At 48.2% G+C, this 16,287-nt stretch overlaps 1 protein-coding gene across 6 annotated transcripts in view; it reads left to right on the plus strand.

Moving 5' to 3' along the window:
• KMT2E (lysine methyltransferase 2E (inactive)) overlaps positions 1–12,376 on the plus strand; it is a 123,580-nt gene extending 111,204 nt beyond the window's left edge. For all 6 annotated transcript variants that reach the window (XM_040412573.1, XM_040412582.1, XM_040412597.1 and 3 more), the window contains 3 exons: positions 2,488–2,573; positions 3,019–3,116; positions 10,204–12,376. In XM_040412573.1, the coding sequence (XP_040268507.1) occupies positions 2,488–2,573; positions 3,019–3,116; positions 10,204–11,607 (1,588 nt within the window). In that variant the 3' untranslated portion in view covers positions 11,608–12,376. The remainder of the gene's footprint in view (positions 1–2,487; positions 2,574–3,018; positions 3,117–10,203) is intronic.
• Positions 12,377–16,287: the final 3,911 nt, after the last annotated feature.

A 16,287-nucleotide genomic window follows, 5' to 3' on the forward strand; every position in this document is an offset into this window, starting at 1 on the left:
TTTGTAAAAAATAGGGGAAAAAACAAAAGTACACATATTTGGTATAGTTTCTTCCTTGTCGACCAACTCTATAAAACCAACACATGACCTAACCCCTCAGATGAACACCGTAAAAAAATAAAAACTGTGCTAAATAAACCATTTTCTTTTGTCACCTTACATCACTAAAAGTGCAACACCAAGCGATCAAAAAGGCGTATACCCCCCAAAATAGTACCAATACAACAGTCACCTCATCCCGCAAAAAATGAGCCCCTACCTTAGACAATCGCCCAAAAAAAATAAAAAAAATATGGCTCAGAATATGGGGAAACTATAACATTGTTTTTTTGTTTAAAAAATGCTGTTATTGTGTAAAACTTGAGTAAATTTTAAAAAGTATACGTATTAGGTATTGCCGTGTCCGTAACAACCTGCTCTATAAAAATACCACATGACCTAACCCCTCAGGTGACAACTGTTAAAAAAAAAAAAAAAAAAAAAGTGTAAAAAAAGCCCTTTTATTTTTTGTCACCTTACATCACAAAAAGTGTAATGGCAAGCGATCAAAAAGTCATATGCACCCCAAAATAGTGCCAATCAAACCGCCATCTCGTCCCGCACAAATCATATCCTACCAATCGCCCAAAAACTGAAAAAACTATGGCTCTCAGACTATAGAGACACTAAAACATATTTTTTTTAATGTTTAAAAAATTAAATCATTGTGTAAAACGTACATAAAAAAAGTTGACATATTAGGTATCGCCGCGTCCGTAATAACCTGCTCTATAAAAAAAATCACATACCTTTAAAAAAAAAAGTGTAAAAAAGCTATTTTTTTTGTCGCCTTGCATCACAAAAAGTGTAATAGCAAGCGATCAAAAGTCATATGCACCCTATAATAGTACCAATCAAACCGTCATCTCATCCCGAAAAAAATGCGCCCCTACACAAGACAGTCACCCAAAAAATAAATAAAACCACGGCTTTCAGAATGTTGAGAAAACTACGGCTTTCAAAAATGTTTTATGTACAACTGAAACAAACAACCAAAAAAAAGTTGTCATATTTTGTATTGTCGCATCCATAACAACCTGCTCTATAAAAATACCACATGATCTAACCTGTCAGATGAATGTTGTAAATAAAAAATTAAAGCTGTGCCAAAACAGCTATTTCTTGTTACCTTGCCTCACAAAAAGTGTAGTATAGAGCAACCCAAAATCATATGTACCCTAATATAGTACCAACAAAACCTTATCCCGTAGTTTACAAAATGGGGTAACTTTTTTTTTGAGTTTCTGCTCTAGGGGTGCATCAGGGGGGCTTCAAATGGAACATGGTGTCAAAAAACCAGTCCAGCAAAATCTGCCTTCCAAAAATCGTATGGCGTTCCTTTCCTTCTGCGCAATGCTGTGTGCCCGTACAGTAGTTTACGACCACATATGGGGTATTTCTGTAAACTACAGAATCGGGGCCATAAACATTGAGTTTTGTTTGGCTGTTAACCATAAATGGATTAAAATGGAAAATCTGCCAAAAAAGTGAAATGATGAAATTTAATCTATTTTCCATTAATTCTTGTGGAACACCTAGAGGGTTAATAAAGTTAGTAAAATCTGTTGTCTACCTTGAGGGTGTTTTATTCTATTATGTAAGCCTCACAAAGTGACTTCAGACCTGAACTGGTCCTTAAGTGGGTTTTGGAAATTTTCAGAAAAATTTCAAGATTTGCTTCTAAGCCTTCTAACGGCCCCAAAAAATAAAATGGCATTCACAAAATGATCCAAACATGAAGTAGAAATATGGGGAATGTAAAGTGATAACTATTTTTGGAGGTTATTACCATCTATTATAAAAGTAGAGAAATAGAAATTTGTAAATTTTCAAATTTTTTATTTATTTTTGTAAATTTAGCATTTCTTTTTTTATAAATAAAAATACATTTATTTGACTCCATTTTACCACTGTCATGAATTACAACATGTGACGAGAAAACAATCTCAGAATGGCCTGGATAAGTAAAAGCGTTTTAAAGTTATCACGTCAGATTTGCAGAAAAAATGGCCTGATCCTTAAGGTGAAAAATGGCAGGGTCCTGAAGGGGTTCACTAGGCTGGTTGTCACAAGGAGCATTTGCTTGTCAATAGTGAAAACATGGTAGTTGACAGTGCTTGCAACTGCTGAGCTGCTCCCATTGACATGAATGGGAGCAACCCTGCACTTGTGAGTTCTGTCCACTACAATGTTGACAGCGCTGTGTAGTTTCGGCATAGACTTCCGGCAGCAGAGCTACACAGAGCAGCTGATCGGCAGGGGTGCAGGGTGTCTGATCCTTGCCGAACAGCTAGTCATGCCTTATCCTGAGGATAGGCTATCACTTAAAGGCTAGACAACCCCTTTAAAACATTGTATGGGTGAGTGAGAAGAATTTCTAGTGTGTTTGGAAGCATTGTATGTTTTGTTCTGATTTCATACTTAATGGTTTGGTTTTATATCTTTCAGGACTTCTTCAACATCTGTGGAACAAGTCAGAGAAAGGAGCTATCACAGAGCTTTGTTATTGAGTGACCACAGGAAGGATAAAGATGGTGGGTGGAATCACTTGTATCTTGTGTTGTGTTTATGAATGTCTATATGTTTCTTTCCATTTTGTTTATACTATAGGTCTCTTACTTTCACTGATTAATTTTTTTTTAAATAAGATAGATTTTAGATCTTAATAGATGTTTGCCTTTTGTAAATGTGGAAGCACAGTTTATCTCTTTTAAATAACTAGGTTTTCTGAGATGGAGATCATTGTCTGCAGTTATGGACTGTTTTTTGTCTGTAGCAAGGCAGCTATTCACGTTAGTCCTGAAGTAAAGAAATGATCTGCAGTGGCAGACTGTAAGCCAATGGTTCATAAAGTGTTCATCGGAGGTTGGCAGTATTGGTCAGTCTGTAAAGTAATGGGGAACTTGTGTGCTTTCCACAAAGCATTACTATCTTGCGTCTTTGCTTGCCATTTGATAACTTTGTTTTTTCTCTTGTCAGATGGTGAAAATGAAAATGGAGAATTTGTAAATGTTACGGAAACCCAGTCTCCAGATGCATGCCAGAAGAATTGCAGGAGTCCTTCAAAACAAAATTTGGTAAGATGTTTTTATGTACGATCTGAATAGCTGCTATGCATCACCTCTCATACAGAACTTGAAAAAACATTGTCTAATTCTCTTTAATTAAAGGTTTTGTTTGTCTTTTAGTTTCCATTATTAGACTGGTCCCCACAACTGTAAGGTTATAGTCAGACTGTGAAGTTGTGCTACAGTTTTTGAGTTTCGCCTTTGTAAGTTGTAGGACCGTTGCAATTCTCTGTAGAGCCCCCCCCCCCCCCCCAATATGCATATACATTAGAGTACTGAAGGATGAACTTGCCATTTAATGTGTATGGGGGGGGGAGGGGGTCCCAGCTGTCCCCTGACAGATGATATCAGGGCAGAGGAGAATTGGACATGTTGAATTTCTCGTACATTCCATTGGGGGACACAGACCATGGGTATAGCTTAGAGGTATTAGTAGGAGGGACACTATGCAAATGAAGAGCTCCTCCTCGGGCTATACCCCCGGCTCCAGCAGGAGAAACTCCGTCTTTGCTTAGTGTCCGGTGAAGGAGGTTGACACGATCACTATCTCTACTCCGGTTTGTTATTTTCTTTCTAGATGGGGACACAGGTCAGCATAGCGCTTTCCTGGTCCCCCGTGGAGTGCCCGCCGCCGTCTTTGGACGCTGCCTGGCTGCCTCCATTGCCCCCAAAGAAGACAAGTGGATCCGGGCTCGACCTGCAGCTCCGGTATCCCACCAGTTACTGGGTCACCTGCTGCCACCCTCCACCAGAGCACTGCACTCCTGGGCAAGGAGTCAGAAGTCTGAAGAGGTGCATCCCTGCTGGTCCTAGAGTCGAGGGAGAAGACTGCAGGAGCAGATAAGTATTGCCTGCATCCCTGCCATCCCCCCTCCTTCCTCCCTCTCTCCATCCTCATTACTCCTGTGGCTGCCTGGGTGAGCTGCAGAGATAGGAGTCCTTCTGGGGGCACGTTGGCTCTTTATTAGGGGCACATATTGCCTGCCTTTTAATGCAGGCTCGGCATCTGGCATGCTATGCGCGGCACTTGCCGGCATCGCTCCTTTCCTTGCAGGGGACGCACCAGAGTTCAGCGGTAGTACTCACCGCGGCAGCCACCGGCGGCACTTTCCTCCCCACACCCAAGGGACATTATCCCCCGATACGCTGTGTGGATCGGGCCCTGGTGGCTACGGGGTCCATTTTTTCATACGGCACGAGCGCTCTTTTCGCGCCATTACGATGGGCCGGGGGCGGAGCCTCGGTTCCGCTCTGGCGCTTCCTCCTCGCTGTGTACGGCCATGCAGTTCCGAACTCTCGCGTGACTTCCTCTGCTCATCTCTGCCGGAGGTCCTCTCTTCTGTTGCCTGAGTGATGGGACTCAGATGGACTTTGTTGGACCTTGCTGCTAAGCTAAAACAGGTGTTGAGATAAAGACTTTCAAAAAGATGAGGGAGGTCTCTGGGGTCTCCCCTTAGTCTGCCATAGCCATTTCTCAGGCCCCACCGGGGTCCTGTCAGGTGTGCCTTCAGCCTTTTTTCTGTCGCCTGTGTCTTGTGCCCTGCCCCTGGACAGGATCTCCTACTTCTCTTGCTCAGCCCAGTCCCCCCTCTGCATGACTCAATCGTGCCTCTCTGCGGAGACAGCGGTACCCATCTGGTCTTCCGACATGCCCAGGGTGGCCGCGGATCTGGCCTTAGTAGCCAAGGCGGCCATGTCCTTTATGGAGGGTGGGGCGGCTACCAATTCTGTGGCGCCCCCCACTCCGATTCTCACAGAGGATGCCTATCATGGGCGGCAGCATTCCTCCTCGGATGACTCCCCCCCCCCCCCCCCCCCCCCCCAGGGCGCGTCTGGACGACACTCACTCTCTCTTGGAGTACAGTTCTGGAGGGGAATTGTCCGGCTCGGACCAAGTCATGGAGCGGGACACCCCGCCTTAGCCTTCCACCAAGATCACTAACATGGTGGCGGCTGTCCGTGACACCTTTAATGCCTGAGACGGTCTTTTTGCCTGTCCATGGGGACTTTTCCATGGTCATAGCTAATGCCTGGAACCGCCCTCATCAAAATTCTCTGCCACCAAACGCATGGCTGTGCTTTATCCTTTTCCTGAGGATTGTGTGGAGAAGTGGTCTTCTCCCCCTAAGGTGGATTGCCCTGGTGGTCAGATTAGACAAAAATACGGCTCTTCCTGTCCTAGAGGGTTCCTCTTTGTAGGACGTGAGGACAGGCATCTGGATTCCCTGGCCAAATCCATTTTCTCTCTGACAGGAACGTCCCTGCGGCCTGCCTTTGCCTCAGTATGGGTTGCCAGCCCTTTCAGTGTGGTTACAACGCCACCACCAAGAAATGGCGGAACAAGTTGCGTCTGCTGACACGCTGGGCCTACGGCCACACCACCCCTTGCGGTGGGGGGGCGCCTACTCGCCTTTCAGCAGGTCTGGTCGGCTCCTGTTTAGGTCAGCTGGGTGCTAGAAGTTGTATCGTCAGGATACAAGATAGAATTTTTTTTTTCTTTCCCCTTCACGCGTTCCGGGGGAGCCGGCCCGTGCCTCAGGCCTTTTGAGGGCTGTCTCTTCCCTTCTGGACCGGGGGGGTTATTGCCAGTTCCCCCAGAAGAACAAGGCACAGGTTTATTATTCAAACCTGTTCGTGGTCCCACAGAAGGATGGATCGGTGCGGCCGATTCTGGATCTGAAGCTACTCGACAAGCTTCTGCGGGTGCGGAGTTAGAACGCCTATCTGCACGTCCCTATCACAGAAAGTCAACAACACTTCTGCGCTTCGCCATTAGCAACCAGATCTATCAGTTTGTCGCTCTTTCCTTCGGGTTAGCAACCGCCCCTCGGGTCTTTACCCAAGATCCTTGCACCGCTCATGGCGCTTCTTCGCTCCAGGGGCATTACTTTGCTGCCTTATCTGGACGACTTTCTGATAAAGGCCCCCTTGCTTCCGCAGGCCGAGGACAGCATCCGGATCACCGTTCGGACTCTGGAACGATTTGGTTGGCTGGTCAACTTTGGGGAGGTCCCAAAGTCATCTCTTCCTTTCTGGGTATGGTTCTGAATACCTCGGCTGCCAAGGTGTATCTTCTAGACTCCAGGTCCTCCCAGATCTAGGGGGCGGTGTTGCACCTGCTGCGCTCCCCGTGCCTCTCTATTCGGGAGTGCATATGGGCCCTGGGTCTTAGGGTGGGCTCCTTCGAGGCCGTGCCATATGCCCAATTTCACACCCGTTCGCTTCAACGGGAGATCCTTTATCTCTGGGACAAGACCTCTCGGGGTCTGGACTCTCGACTCCGTCTGTCTCTGCGGGTTCGGGCATCTCTTCCTCGGTGGCTGCCCCTTCCGAATCTGACGTCGAGATCCTTCTCCCGGTCTCTGGGACGTTCGTCTCCGCCGCTGCCAGTCTTCTGGGTTGGGGTGGCGTTCTTTGGTCCCTCGTGGTCCAGGGGGTTGGTCGGCGGCGGAGTCTCGCCTCCCGATCAACATCCTAGAGCTGAGAGCGATTTTTCACTCCCTCTCCCATTGGTCTACTCTCCTGGCCGGCCGTCTGGTGCGGATTCAGTCAGAAAGTGGGACCGCAGTCGGGCGGTGTTGCAGGAAGTGAAGAGGACCCTGCAGTGGGCAGAACTCACGTTCCGATGTTGTCTGCGGTGTACATCCCGGGAGTTGACAACTGGGCAGCGGACTTCCTAAGCCGCAGCAAAGTAGATCCAGGAGAGTGGTCTCTGCATCCAGACGAATTCGAAGACGTCTGTCACCGGTTGGGCTGTCCGGACGTGGACTTGATGGCGTCCAGGCTCAACGTCCTGGTTCCGGTGTTCCTGGCTCGCTATCGGGACCCGAAGGCGCACGGGGTGGACGTGCTGGTGTCTCCGTGGAAGGACTTCAGCCTCCTCTGTCTTCCCTTCACTCCCTCCGCTTCCTCCACTACCGCGGGTTCTGCGCCAGACGCCCCATGGCCTCTTCCTGACAGAGAAGATCTCCTGTCTCAAGGACCGCTCTTCCACCGAAATGTACGGTCTCTTCGTTTAACAACGTGGCTGTTGAAACCTCCATCCTGAAAAGAAGGGGGTTTTCGGATTCTGTGGTTAGGACCAGGTTCAGGGCAAGGAAGCCGGCTTCCTCCAGGATTTACTACCAGTACCTGGAAGGCCTTCCTGCTGTTTGTGAGAATTCGGGGTTCCCTCCCCTTCGTTTTTCCATTCTTTCTTTCCTTCAGTCCTGTCTTGAGCTGGGTCTGTTCCTGAGCTCCCTGAAGGGCCAAGTTTCGGCCTTAGCAGTCTTTTTTTCTGGGATCTCTCACTCTCCTGGGTCCTGTGAAGACCTGTTTGCAGAGGGTGGTACCTTCGGGCCCTCCGTCCATCCCCCCTTTGCCTCCAGGGGATTTCAAGTTGGTCTCCTGCGATCTCCAGGCAGCTCCCTTCGAGCCTTTGAGGGAGGTCTCCCTGACTCTTCTTACCTGGAAGGTGGTCTTCCTTGTGGCCATATCTTCCATTAGGCGAGTATCGGAGCTGGCTGCTCTTTCCTGCCAGGAGCCTTTCTGGTTTTTCATCAGGATAAAGTGGTACTCCGTCCTGTTCCATCCTTTTTGCCCTTCCATCTTAATGAGGATTTTTTTCTGCCCTTCTTTTGCCCTTCTCCGGAAAATCCTAAGGAGCGCGCTTTACGTTCCCTGGATGTGGTCCGGGCCCTGAAGGTGTATCTGAAGGCTACTGCCTCCTTTCGTTGTTCAGACTCCCTCTTTGTGATTCCAGAGGGGCCTCGTAAGGACCTGGCGGCCTCCACGGTCACTGTGGCGAAATGGATCCGCTCGTCTGTCGCCGTGGCTTATCGCGATCGTGGCATGGTTCCCCAGTCGCGGATTACTGCTCACTCCACTAGGGTGGTGGGAGCTTCCTGGGCAAGACGCAATCGTGCCTCTGCGTCTCAGTTGTGTAAGGCGGCTACTCAGTCGTCCTTACATACCTTTTCGAAGTTTTACCAGTTACATTCGCTGGCCTCAGCTGATGCTGTCTTGGGCCGCAAGGTTTTGCAGGCTGTGGTTCCTGTCTGACAGTTGGACGTTCTTACTGGTGGTGTTGATGTTTTTTCCCACCCCATGGACTGCTTTAGGACGTCCCATGGTCTGTGTCCCCCAATGGAATGTACGAGAAAAGGCGATTTTTTTTTTTTTTTGAAACTCAACATTAAAATCTTTTTCTCGTTGTTTCCATTGGGTGACACAGCTCCCGCCCATTCTGCTTGTTGTAGGAGGGGTTCTGTTATGTTGTTGGTTGGGCCTCTTGGCCTTGGTTTGATGGTTTCCATTATTGGATTCTTTCTCCTTCTCCTACTGCTTTTGCGACGCCTGAGTTTCTCCTGCTGGAGCCGGGGGGTATAGCCCGAGGAGGAGGAGCTTTTCATTTGCATACTGTCCCTCCTACTAATACCTCTAAGCTATACCCATGGTCTGTGTCCCCCAATGGAAACAACGAGAATTTTTTTTTACAGGTGAGTTTCACCAAAAATCTCCTTTTTAACACCTGATCCATTTGTTCACCTGGGTAATAAGTCACAGCTAATGCAAGCATGTATGTTTATTGGGGAGTTGGGACAGATAGCGGTCAACCAAACGATCATTAGGCTGACAGCTATTGAAGGTATATAGGCAACTTAAAGGGGTATTCCAGTTACCATAAATATAACTTATGTTTTAGACTAATTCATCATCAATAATTACCTAACATAATGTAAATTTCACATATTTACCGTTCTAGTTATAAAAGTAGTTTCTCGCACATTCCATTGGGGGACACAGACCATGGGTATAGCCTAGGTCATTACTAGGAGGAGACACTATGCAAATAAAAAAAGAAAGCTCCTCCTCCCTGGGCTATACCCCCATGTTCCACCGGGAGGACCCCAGTTCTTGCTTAGTGTCGGATAAGGAGGATGACATTCTTTCTACTCCCGTTTATTTATTTATTTATTTATTTATCTGCTTCCCTGGTCTCTTGGTGGAGCAAGCGCCGGGGTCGAATTGACGTCCCCGGCTACTTCCCACCGTCCCCCAGAAGTTAGGTGGAACCGGGCTCGATCTGCTGCTCCGGCGGCCTACCAGATTCGGGGTCACCTTCCTGCCCTCCTCCAGATCACTGCCACTCCTTGTGCCAGCTGACTGAGAGGTGACCTCCGCTGGTGTGGATTTGAGGGTGAAGACTACAGGACGCAGATAAGTACACTGCCTCCACTGTCTCCCGTAGTGACGCTAGGACCTCTTGGTGGGGGGTTTGAGGGGGGAGAGGATACCTGTCTGGGGCATCGCTACATGAGCGGCTACTTCCTGGCTTCCCTCGGCGGTGTCTAGGGGGTGGTCTCTCCTACCCTTCCGGGAGCCGCGTCTTATTATTTTCATATCCCCTACCCTTCCGGGTTTCGCGCCTCCTAACGCGATTTGTTGGCGGCGCTCTGTCTTCTACTACTTCCGGCTCAGCGCTCTCGGCTGCTACGGATCCTGCGGCTAACACCATACCGCTTCCCAGTGGTTCCCACAGAGGACGCTCAACCACTAAGAGGCAGCGTACACAGCAGCATCCTTCCTCAGCATCCTTCCTTTTTCTTCCTCTGCTACCCGCTGTTTCCTCAAATGACCACAGCATCAACCTGTAGTTCTGAGCTTTTGTTAGGTCGAGCATGCTCAGTGTGTTGCTATGAATTCTCTAGCTAACTGTCTTGTCAAACAAAGGGCGTGTTAGTGTGCTGGTGATTACTGAGTAGAGGGGGCGTGACCGGACTGTATATCAGGCAGCCAATCAATAAACAGCAACACTAACAGCAGGAAAGCTAGGGATTGTGAAGATAGGGCGCCATGATACTAAGTGTGTTGCAGGCTCACACAGGAGCTAGACAAATGGATTGCAAGGTAAATTGAAACTCTAGTTATGTGTATAGGTATGGGTTCTGGTTGGGTCACAGCTTGCAGCCTTAATGCAGTTTTTCAAAAATTAAGTTATTATACCGGAATACCCCTTTAATTCTCTGTGGAGTGTTTTTAATCTTGTGATTTTAATTAGAGCAACAGCTTTTCATTTGCTAAAATAATCTCATGCTCCATTCTTTATTTCCCCTAGCCTTGTTCTTCAGGATCTAAACCACCTTTGAAGGCAGATGCTTCCCAAGAAACCACCGTGAATACACCAGTGACTGAGAATACAAGCCCTTTTAAATCGGAGCCACATCAGAAACAATTATCAAAGTCCCATATTGCACAACCTCATTCACAAAAGCTGCCTTCTACACCTTTAAAACTGCACTGTCCATCTTCCCCTCATCTGGAACAGCCTCCAAAGTCATCCACACCGCACACACCTGTGCAGCATGGTTACCTTTCACCAAAGCCTCATTCACAACAGTTAGGATCTCCATACCGATCTCTCCATCCTCCTTCACACCAGGGGGCGACACCACAAAGAGAAAACCATGTGAACTTTTATCCTGTGTCTCAAAACCTGCAGCCTTCGAATCCGCAGCCAGCCAGTGGGCAGTTGTATTCCCAGGCACAGACAGGACAGTGTTCAACGGTCTATAGTCTCTTTAATCAACAGACTGTGAACAGCTCTGCACCACCTCCCCCTCCCCCACCACCAACAGCAAACTTTTATCCAAACCAGCAACCGTCTGCATCTTTTCAGAACTATAGTCAAGGTAAAGGTAGTATTCCCCAGCAGCCTGTGTTTACATCCTGTCCAAATCAGGGCCATGCAACAACCACGGGTCAACCAGTAGTTCATGGACATCATGTAAATTCTGGACATTATTTGCCTTCACAGAATTCTACTGTACCATCAAGTGTTCCTCCCCCACCACCTCCGCCTCCACCAGGATGTCATCAACAACACGTCTCTGGTCCAGTTCATGCAGTCCAAGTTGCTAGTGGCGCACTTATTCATTCACAGACCACAGGACACCATTTACCACCTCCTCCCCCACCTCCTCCAAGCCCAAGTTCCCACCATTCCCACATGCAACATGTTCCAGCTGGTCATCAAGGCTTGCAGGTGCAACACCAGCATGTTTTAAATAACGCTCCACCCCCACCACCTCCTCCACCCCCTCCACCTCCACCTCAATCGACTAATGTTCTAGGTGGTTCAGGACATCACTCTGCATCAGCACAAGGATTACATTTACAGACTCACCAAGGACCTGCAATGTTTCCTTCAGGGGCTCACCCGCCTGTAGCATCATATTCAACCCAGGCTCCTGTTCATAATACAGTGGGGTCTGTGTCACAACACCAGTCTTCTGCGCCAGGACAGCACCATCCACTTCCTAGTCAGGGGCCTCATATTCAGCCACAAGGACCAAACAGTATTGCATCACCTGCAGGGTTCTGTCCTCATCCTGGGTCTGTAAGTCTACCCCATGGGGTACAAGGACCACAGCAGGCCTCCACAGTGCCTGGCCAGTTACCTATTCACAGACCGCAGGTGCCACCTTTCCAAAACAATTATCATGGCTCAGGCTGGCATTAGTTTGGTTTTGTTGTGCTTAACATTTTTAAAATGTTGTGTAAAATAAACTGTACATTTTCTATGTACCTTGTAAAGGTACTTTTTAAAGCCTGTATATGAAAATTTGTAAAAATCCAAGTACCAGTGCGCTTTCATTGTCCATTTTTTTTTATGTCTGATGGTAGTTCTTTGAAGCCAATTTCGAGTCTTTAGATTGAGAGTAAACATTCCAGTTCTGTTCTGATGCAGTAGAGTTAATACTGCACAACATGAGTCACTTGTCAGTTCATTTAGTGAATGTTTTCTATTGTAAGTTTTATATGTGAGCTAAATACACAGGTAAGAGCACTAACACATTTTTCTTTTTCCCTCCTGTGCTATTTGCGTGTTATAGATAACACAGAGCCAGTTTCAATGTTACATTGCTTATTTACACAATTGTAATTTAATGTATAGTTCGGTTTTAACATCTTGACTTCTTTAGAAGTTTTGTAAATACTGTATTTGCTTGTATATTGCTTGAAGCTTCCACCTCATTTGATAAAACATTGTACATATTTTTTTTTATTGTATGATCCTTGTGGAAGTAGTACAGTATATGACATTTAATTTTTGTAATATACTGTCACATTGCAGCACTGGTTGGGCATTTTAATTCATGTCAATAAACCACAATTATGTCTGTTTTATCAGGTTAGTCCTTTCATACATTTTACAAAAATTAGCGTTGATGCATAACTGCAGCACTTAAACTGTACATTAAAGTACGTTGTCAGCACTTTTTCCTGACTATTCCAAAATGTGTTGTGTTTTCTCTATTTTAACTTCTCTTCAAATTAGGAAAGGAACAGAATTGGAAGTATATTTTAATATATTAAACATTACTATGAAGTTACTGCCTCCTGTGGGGCATCAGACTTCTGTTGGGATTCTTTAGTGGCTGTATAGGTAACAAATTGATACATGCAAGTTAGTTGGCACTAACTAGTAAAGCTATATGAACAGTATGTTTTAGGTTAGGGCTATGCAGGTTTTATAAGTTTAAGTCCAGATGTAGCAGCTAAAAATAGCAATGATTTGCTGTAAAACCGTACAGAAGCACAGTTTTTGGCCTATAAATAGTTTTTGGGTGGAAAACAACTTGGGCTGAATTCCACATGTGTGCCTGGCCTAGTTGCAGATTTAATGACTAGAACTCACAGCATCATTGATCCCTATGATGCTGTGAATTTGGGTCATTAAATGATTGGTCCAGGATACGTGTCCAGAATCTGGACATTCAAGTCCAGCCTAAGGCATGTTGATATGCTTTGTTGGTTAACAGACAAGTCTGCAATAAAACACTGATGTACAGGCCTGTCCAGCGCGAATTGTTTGCGCCAACAGTTTCTCCTTCTCTCACTGGATACACAGTATCAAGCCCCACCTCTATTCAGGCCTCGCAATCTAATCAAGGCTGTACTTTTTGCTGCCCAGTAGGCCACATGTGCAGTGGTCCCATTTTCCACGTCCAGTCAATTCCTTCAGCCCCCTCCCTCTCTGGTCTGCCCTGCACTATGTCAATCGGTGTCCACACTAAATTCAGTGTCCGTAGGGTGACTCAGGAGCTTTGAGCCACTAGGTTGTCCTAAGGAGAGGTGAACTAGCCCAGGTCCGAAACGGAGCAGGTCAAAAAACCCCCTATGGATGTGTAGTGGGTTCACACCTGTGAATAGCCAGTGTAGAGCAGTCTGGACAACACAGCGAGACACTGACTTTTCTCGCTCATATCATTGGGGGACACAGGACCGTGAGTATAGCTTGCTGCTGCCACTAGGAGGCGACACTAGGCTGAAAGCTGTTAGCTTATCCCCTGCAGGCTATACCCCCTACAGCCTGGAGAGAGCATATCAGTTTTTAGCTTAGTGTCTTAAGAGGCAGACCTCCCTGCTTTGCAGGGTGGCGCTTTTTGATTTTATTTTTTTCTATTTTTCCTTATAGGTTTACTGAATGGGGCACAGATTCGCATGGCGTTTGTCTCCCTGGGAGGCTGGCCGGTGTCCTTGATTCCACCACCCTGCCTCCCCAAGAAGACAAAGCGGACCAGGGCAGCCCTGCTGCCCGCCAGCAAGAGGGCCACCTAATCTCCAGCCCTTCTCTGCCTGGTGCCAGCTGTGGCTCTGCTGGTACAAATTAAAAAGGGTGAAGACCACAGATGAAGTATTACCTTTCCCTGTCTCCCTTCCGACCCTTTAGGGGGTAGCGACTGGCTCAGCATCCTGGGTTTCCTCCCTACTGAGCACTTGGAATAACAAGGGTTAATTCCACCACCGGCGGCGTCTTTACATGGCCGCGATTAATGGCGGCCGCATCTGCGATGGGGGAGAGTCTCCTCTCTCATTCCCCCTCCAACATGGGAGCGCAGCTCGGCACCCCTTCAGTGCGGGTGCAGATCGCAACATTAGCACCCCTTTCAGTAGGGCGCATATGGCCGCATGCGGCACCCTTCTTGCCGTTGCGGCCACTGTATGGGGGGGAAATAAATCATTCGGCCATATTCTTTTTACTTGGCCGCGATTAATGGCGGCCGCATAGAGCTCCAGCATAGAGACGGTGCCACAATGTCTGACCCAACCAATGCTCCCCCTCAGGCACCCTGCAGGACCACTTACTATGCCTGCACTTCATGCTCAGTGAAATTCCCTCGTGGCCAGTCACTATCACTATGCTCTACATGTCATGCGCCTGCACAGTGCCATCCCTCTATTCTTCAGCAGCCCACAGAAGCGCAGGACCATCCTGGCTATGGGGAACCCGACTGGGCAAGGTCCCGGGCAGTGGAAGACCTCTCTAAAATCTCCCATTCCACCCTTTCCTTGTTGGGTCGTTTGGTTGAGAAATTACCACCGGTGCAATCCACACCGTCGCATTGCGTACAAACCAGAGGCAGACTTCCTAGTAAGCGTCCCAGAGCAGGCCACCGTTCCTCCTCTGATGCCTCGGCATCCCCCCCCTGCTCCTGGCTCCCAATCACAAGCATCCTCCCTCTTAGGTGACGCACTGTCAGAGGGTGAGATTGGGGGATTCGGATGCAGATATGGACCCGGAGCATTCTTAGATTGCGTCCATGGTAGATAGCCTGATATCAGCTATACCTGACACCTTCCAGGTTCAGGAGGATCTTCCCTCCACTAGCCACCAGGGGGTGTCATTTCTGCTTTCAAGGCAGGCACCTAAGTCTTTCCCATTACACAATGACTTTTCCGTGGTTGTCGCAAAAGCTTGGGACCAGCCAGGTCTACGCTTCATTGTTCCGAAGCGACTGGACCTACTCTATCCCTTTCCAGGCGATTCCGTGGAAAAATGGACCTCTCCACCGAAAGTGGATCCACCGGTCGCTCGCCTGGCTAAGAACATGACCATTCCAGTGGCGGATGGCTCTTCTCTTCAGGACATTAACACCGGTACCCTTAGAGAAAAGGTTTACAGGTTTTTATTCCAACCTGTTTGTGGTCCCCAAAAAGGAGGGCGATATGTGCCCAGTACTGGACCTCAAGTTATTGAACCGCTTTCTCCGTGTTCAGAGATTCAGGATGGAGTCCCTCCGTTCCGTGGTTGCTTCATTGGTAAAAGGTGAATTTATGGCGTCCATGCATAGACATCCAGGATGCCTACCTCCACGCAACCCTTCACCAATGTTTTCTTCGGTTTGCCATACATTCGGACCATTACCAATTTGTCGCCCTACCGTTCGGTCTGGCGACTGCTCCGCGAGTATTCACAAAGGTACTCTCCCCCCTTCTGCGATCCAGAGGCATTACTCTTCTCCTGTATCTAGACGACATCTTGATCAAGGCTCCTACGACGTCTCATTGCGAGGAGAGCCTTCAGATCACTATGAGCACTCTATCCACCCTTAGCGGGACAGTCAATCTGCGGAAGTCCTTCCTGTCTCCCGCCACTCAGGTTAGAGTCAGGGGCAGCCGTGGTACACCTGCCACTGGACAAGAGACTGGACATTCAGAGGTCGGTGCGTCTGCTACTCCAGCACCGCGGTGCGTCTATCCGCGATTATATGCGAGTGCTGGGCCTGATGGTGGCCTCCTTTGAGGTAATCCCTTTCGCCCAATTCCACACCAGATATTTTCAGAGGGCCATTTTGTCATCCTGGGACAAATTCCTGGACTCTCTGGATCGCAGGATTCGTCTATCTTGTCAAGTGCTCTCGGCACTCAGTTGGTGTATTGTGACTGCGCACCTGTTTTCGGAGAAATCCTTTCTCCCGGTGACATGGACTATCATTACAACCGACGCCAGCCTCCACGGCTGGGGTGGGGTCTTCGCCACCCGGACGTTCCAGGGCTTTTGGTCTCCATCGGAGTCCTGGAACTCCAGGCAATCTACCTCTCCCTTCGCTATTGGACTCCCTTTTGCTAGGGTCGTCCGGTCAGAGTACAGTCTGACAATGCCACGGAAGTGGCCTTTATCAACCACCAAGGAGGGACTCGCAGCCGTGCGGTGATGCAGGAGTCTGCGAAGATTCTACAGTGGGCGGAAGCCCGTGTTCCGGTGATTTCGGCAGTCTACATTCCGGGAGAGGACAATTGGACGACAGACTTTCTCAGCCGGGCGACGGTGGACCCGGGGGAGTGGTCTCTCCATCAGGAGGTGTTCGAGGCTCTCTGTCTCCGGTGAGGATGTCCGGAAGTGATTTGATGGCAT

This window comes from Bufo bufo, chromosome 1 (genome assembly GCF_905171765.1).
Source record: "Bufo bufo chromosome 1, aBufBuf1.1, whole genome shotgun sequence".
In the NCBI taxonomy this organism is placed as follows: Eukaryota; Metazoa; Chordata; class Amphibia; order Anura; family Bufonidae; genus Bufo; species Bufo bufo.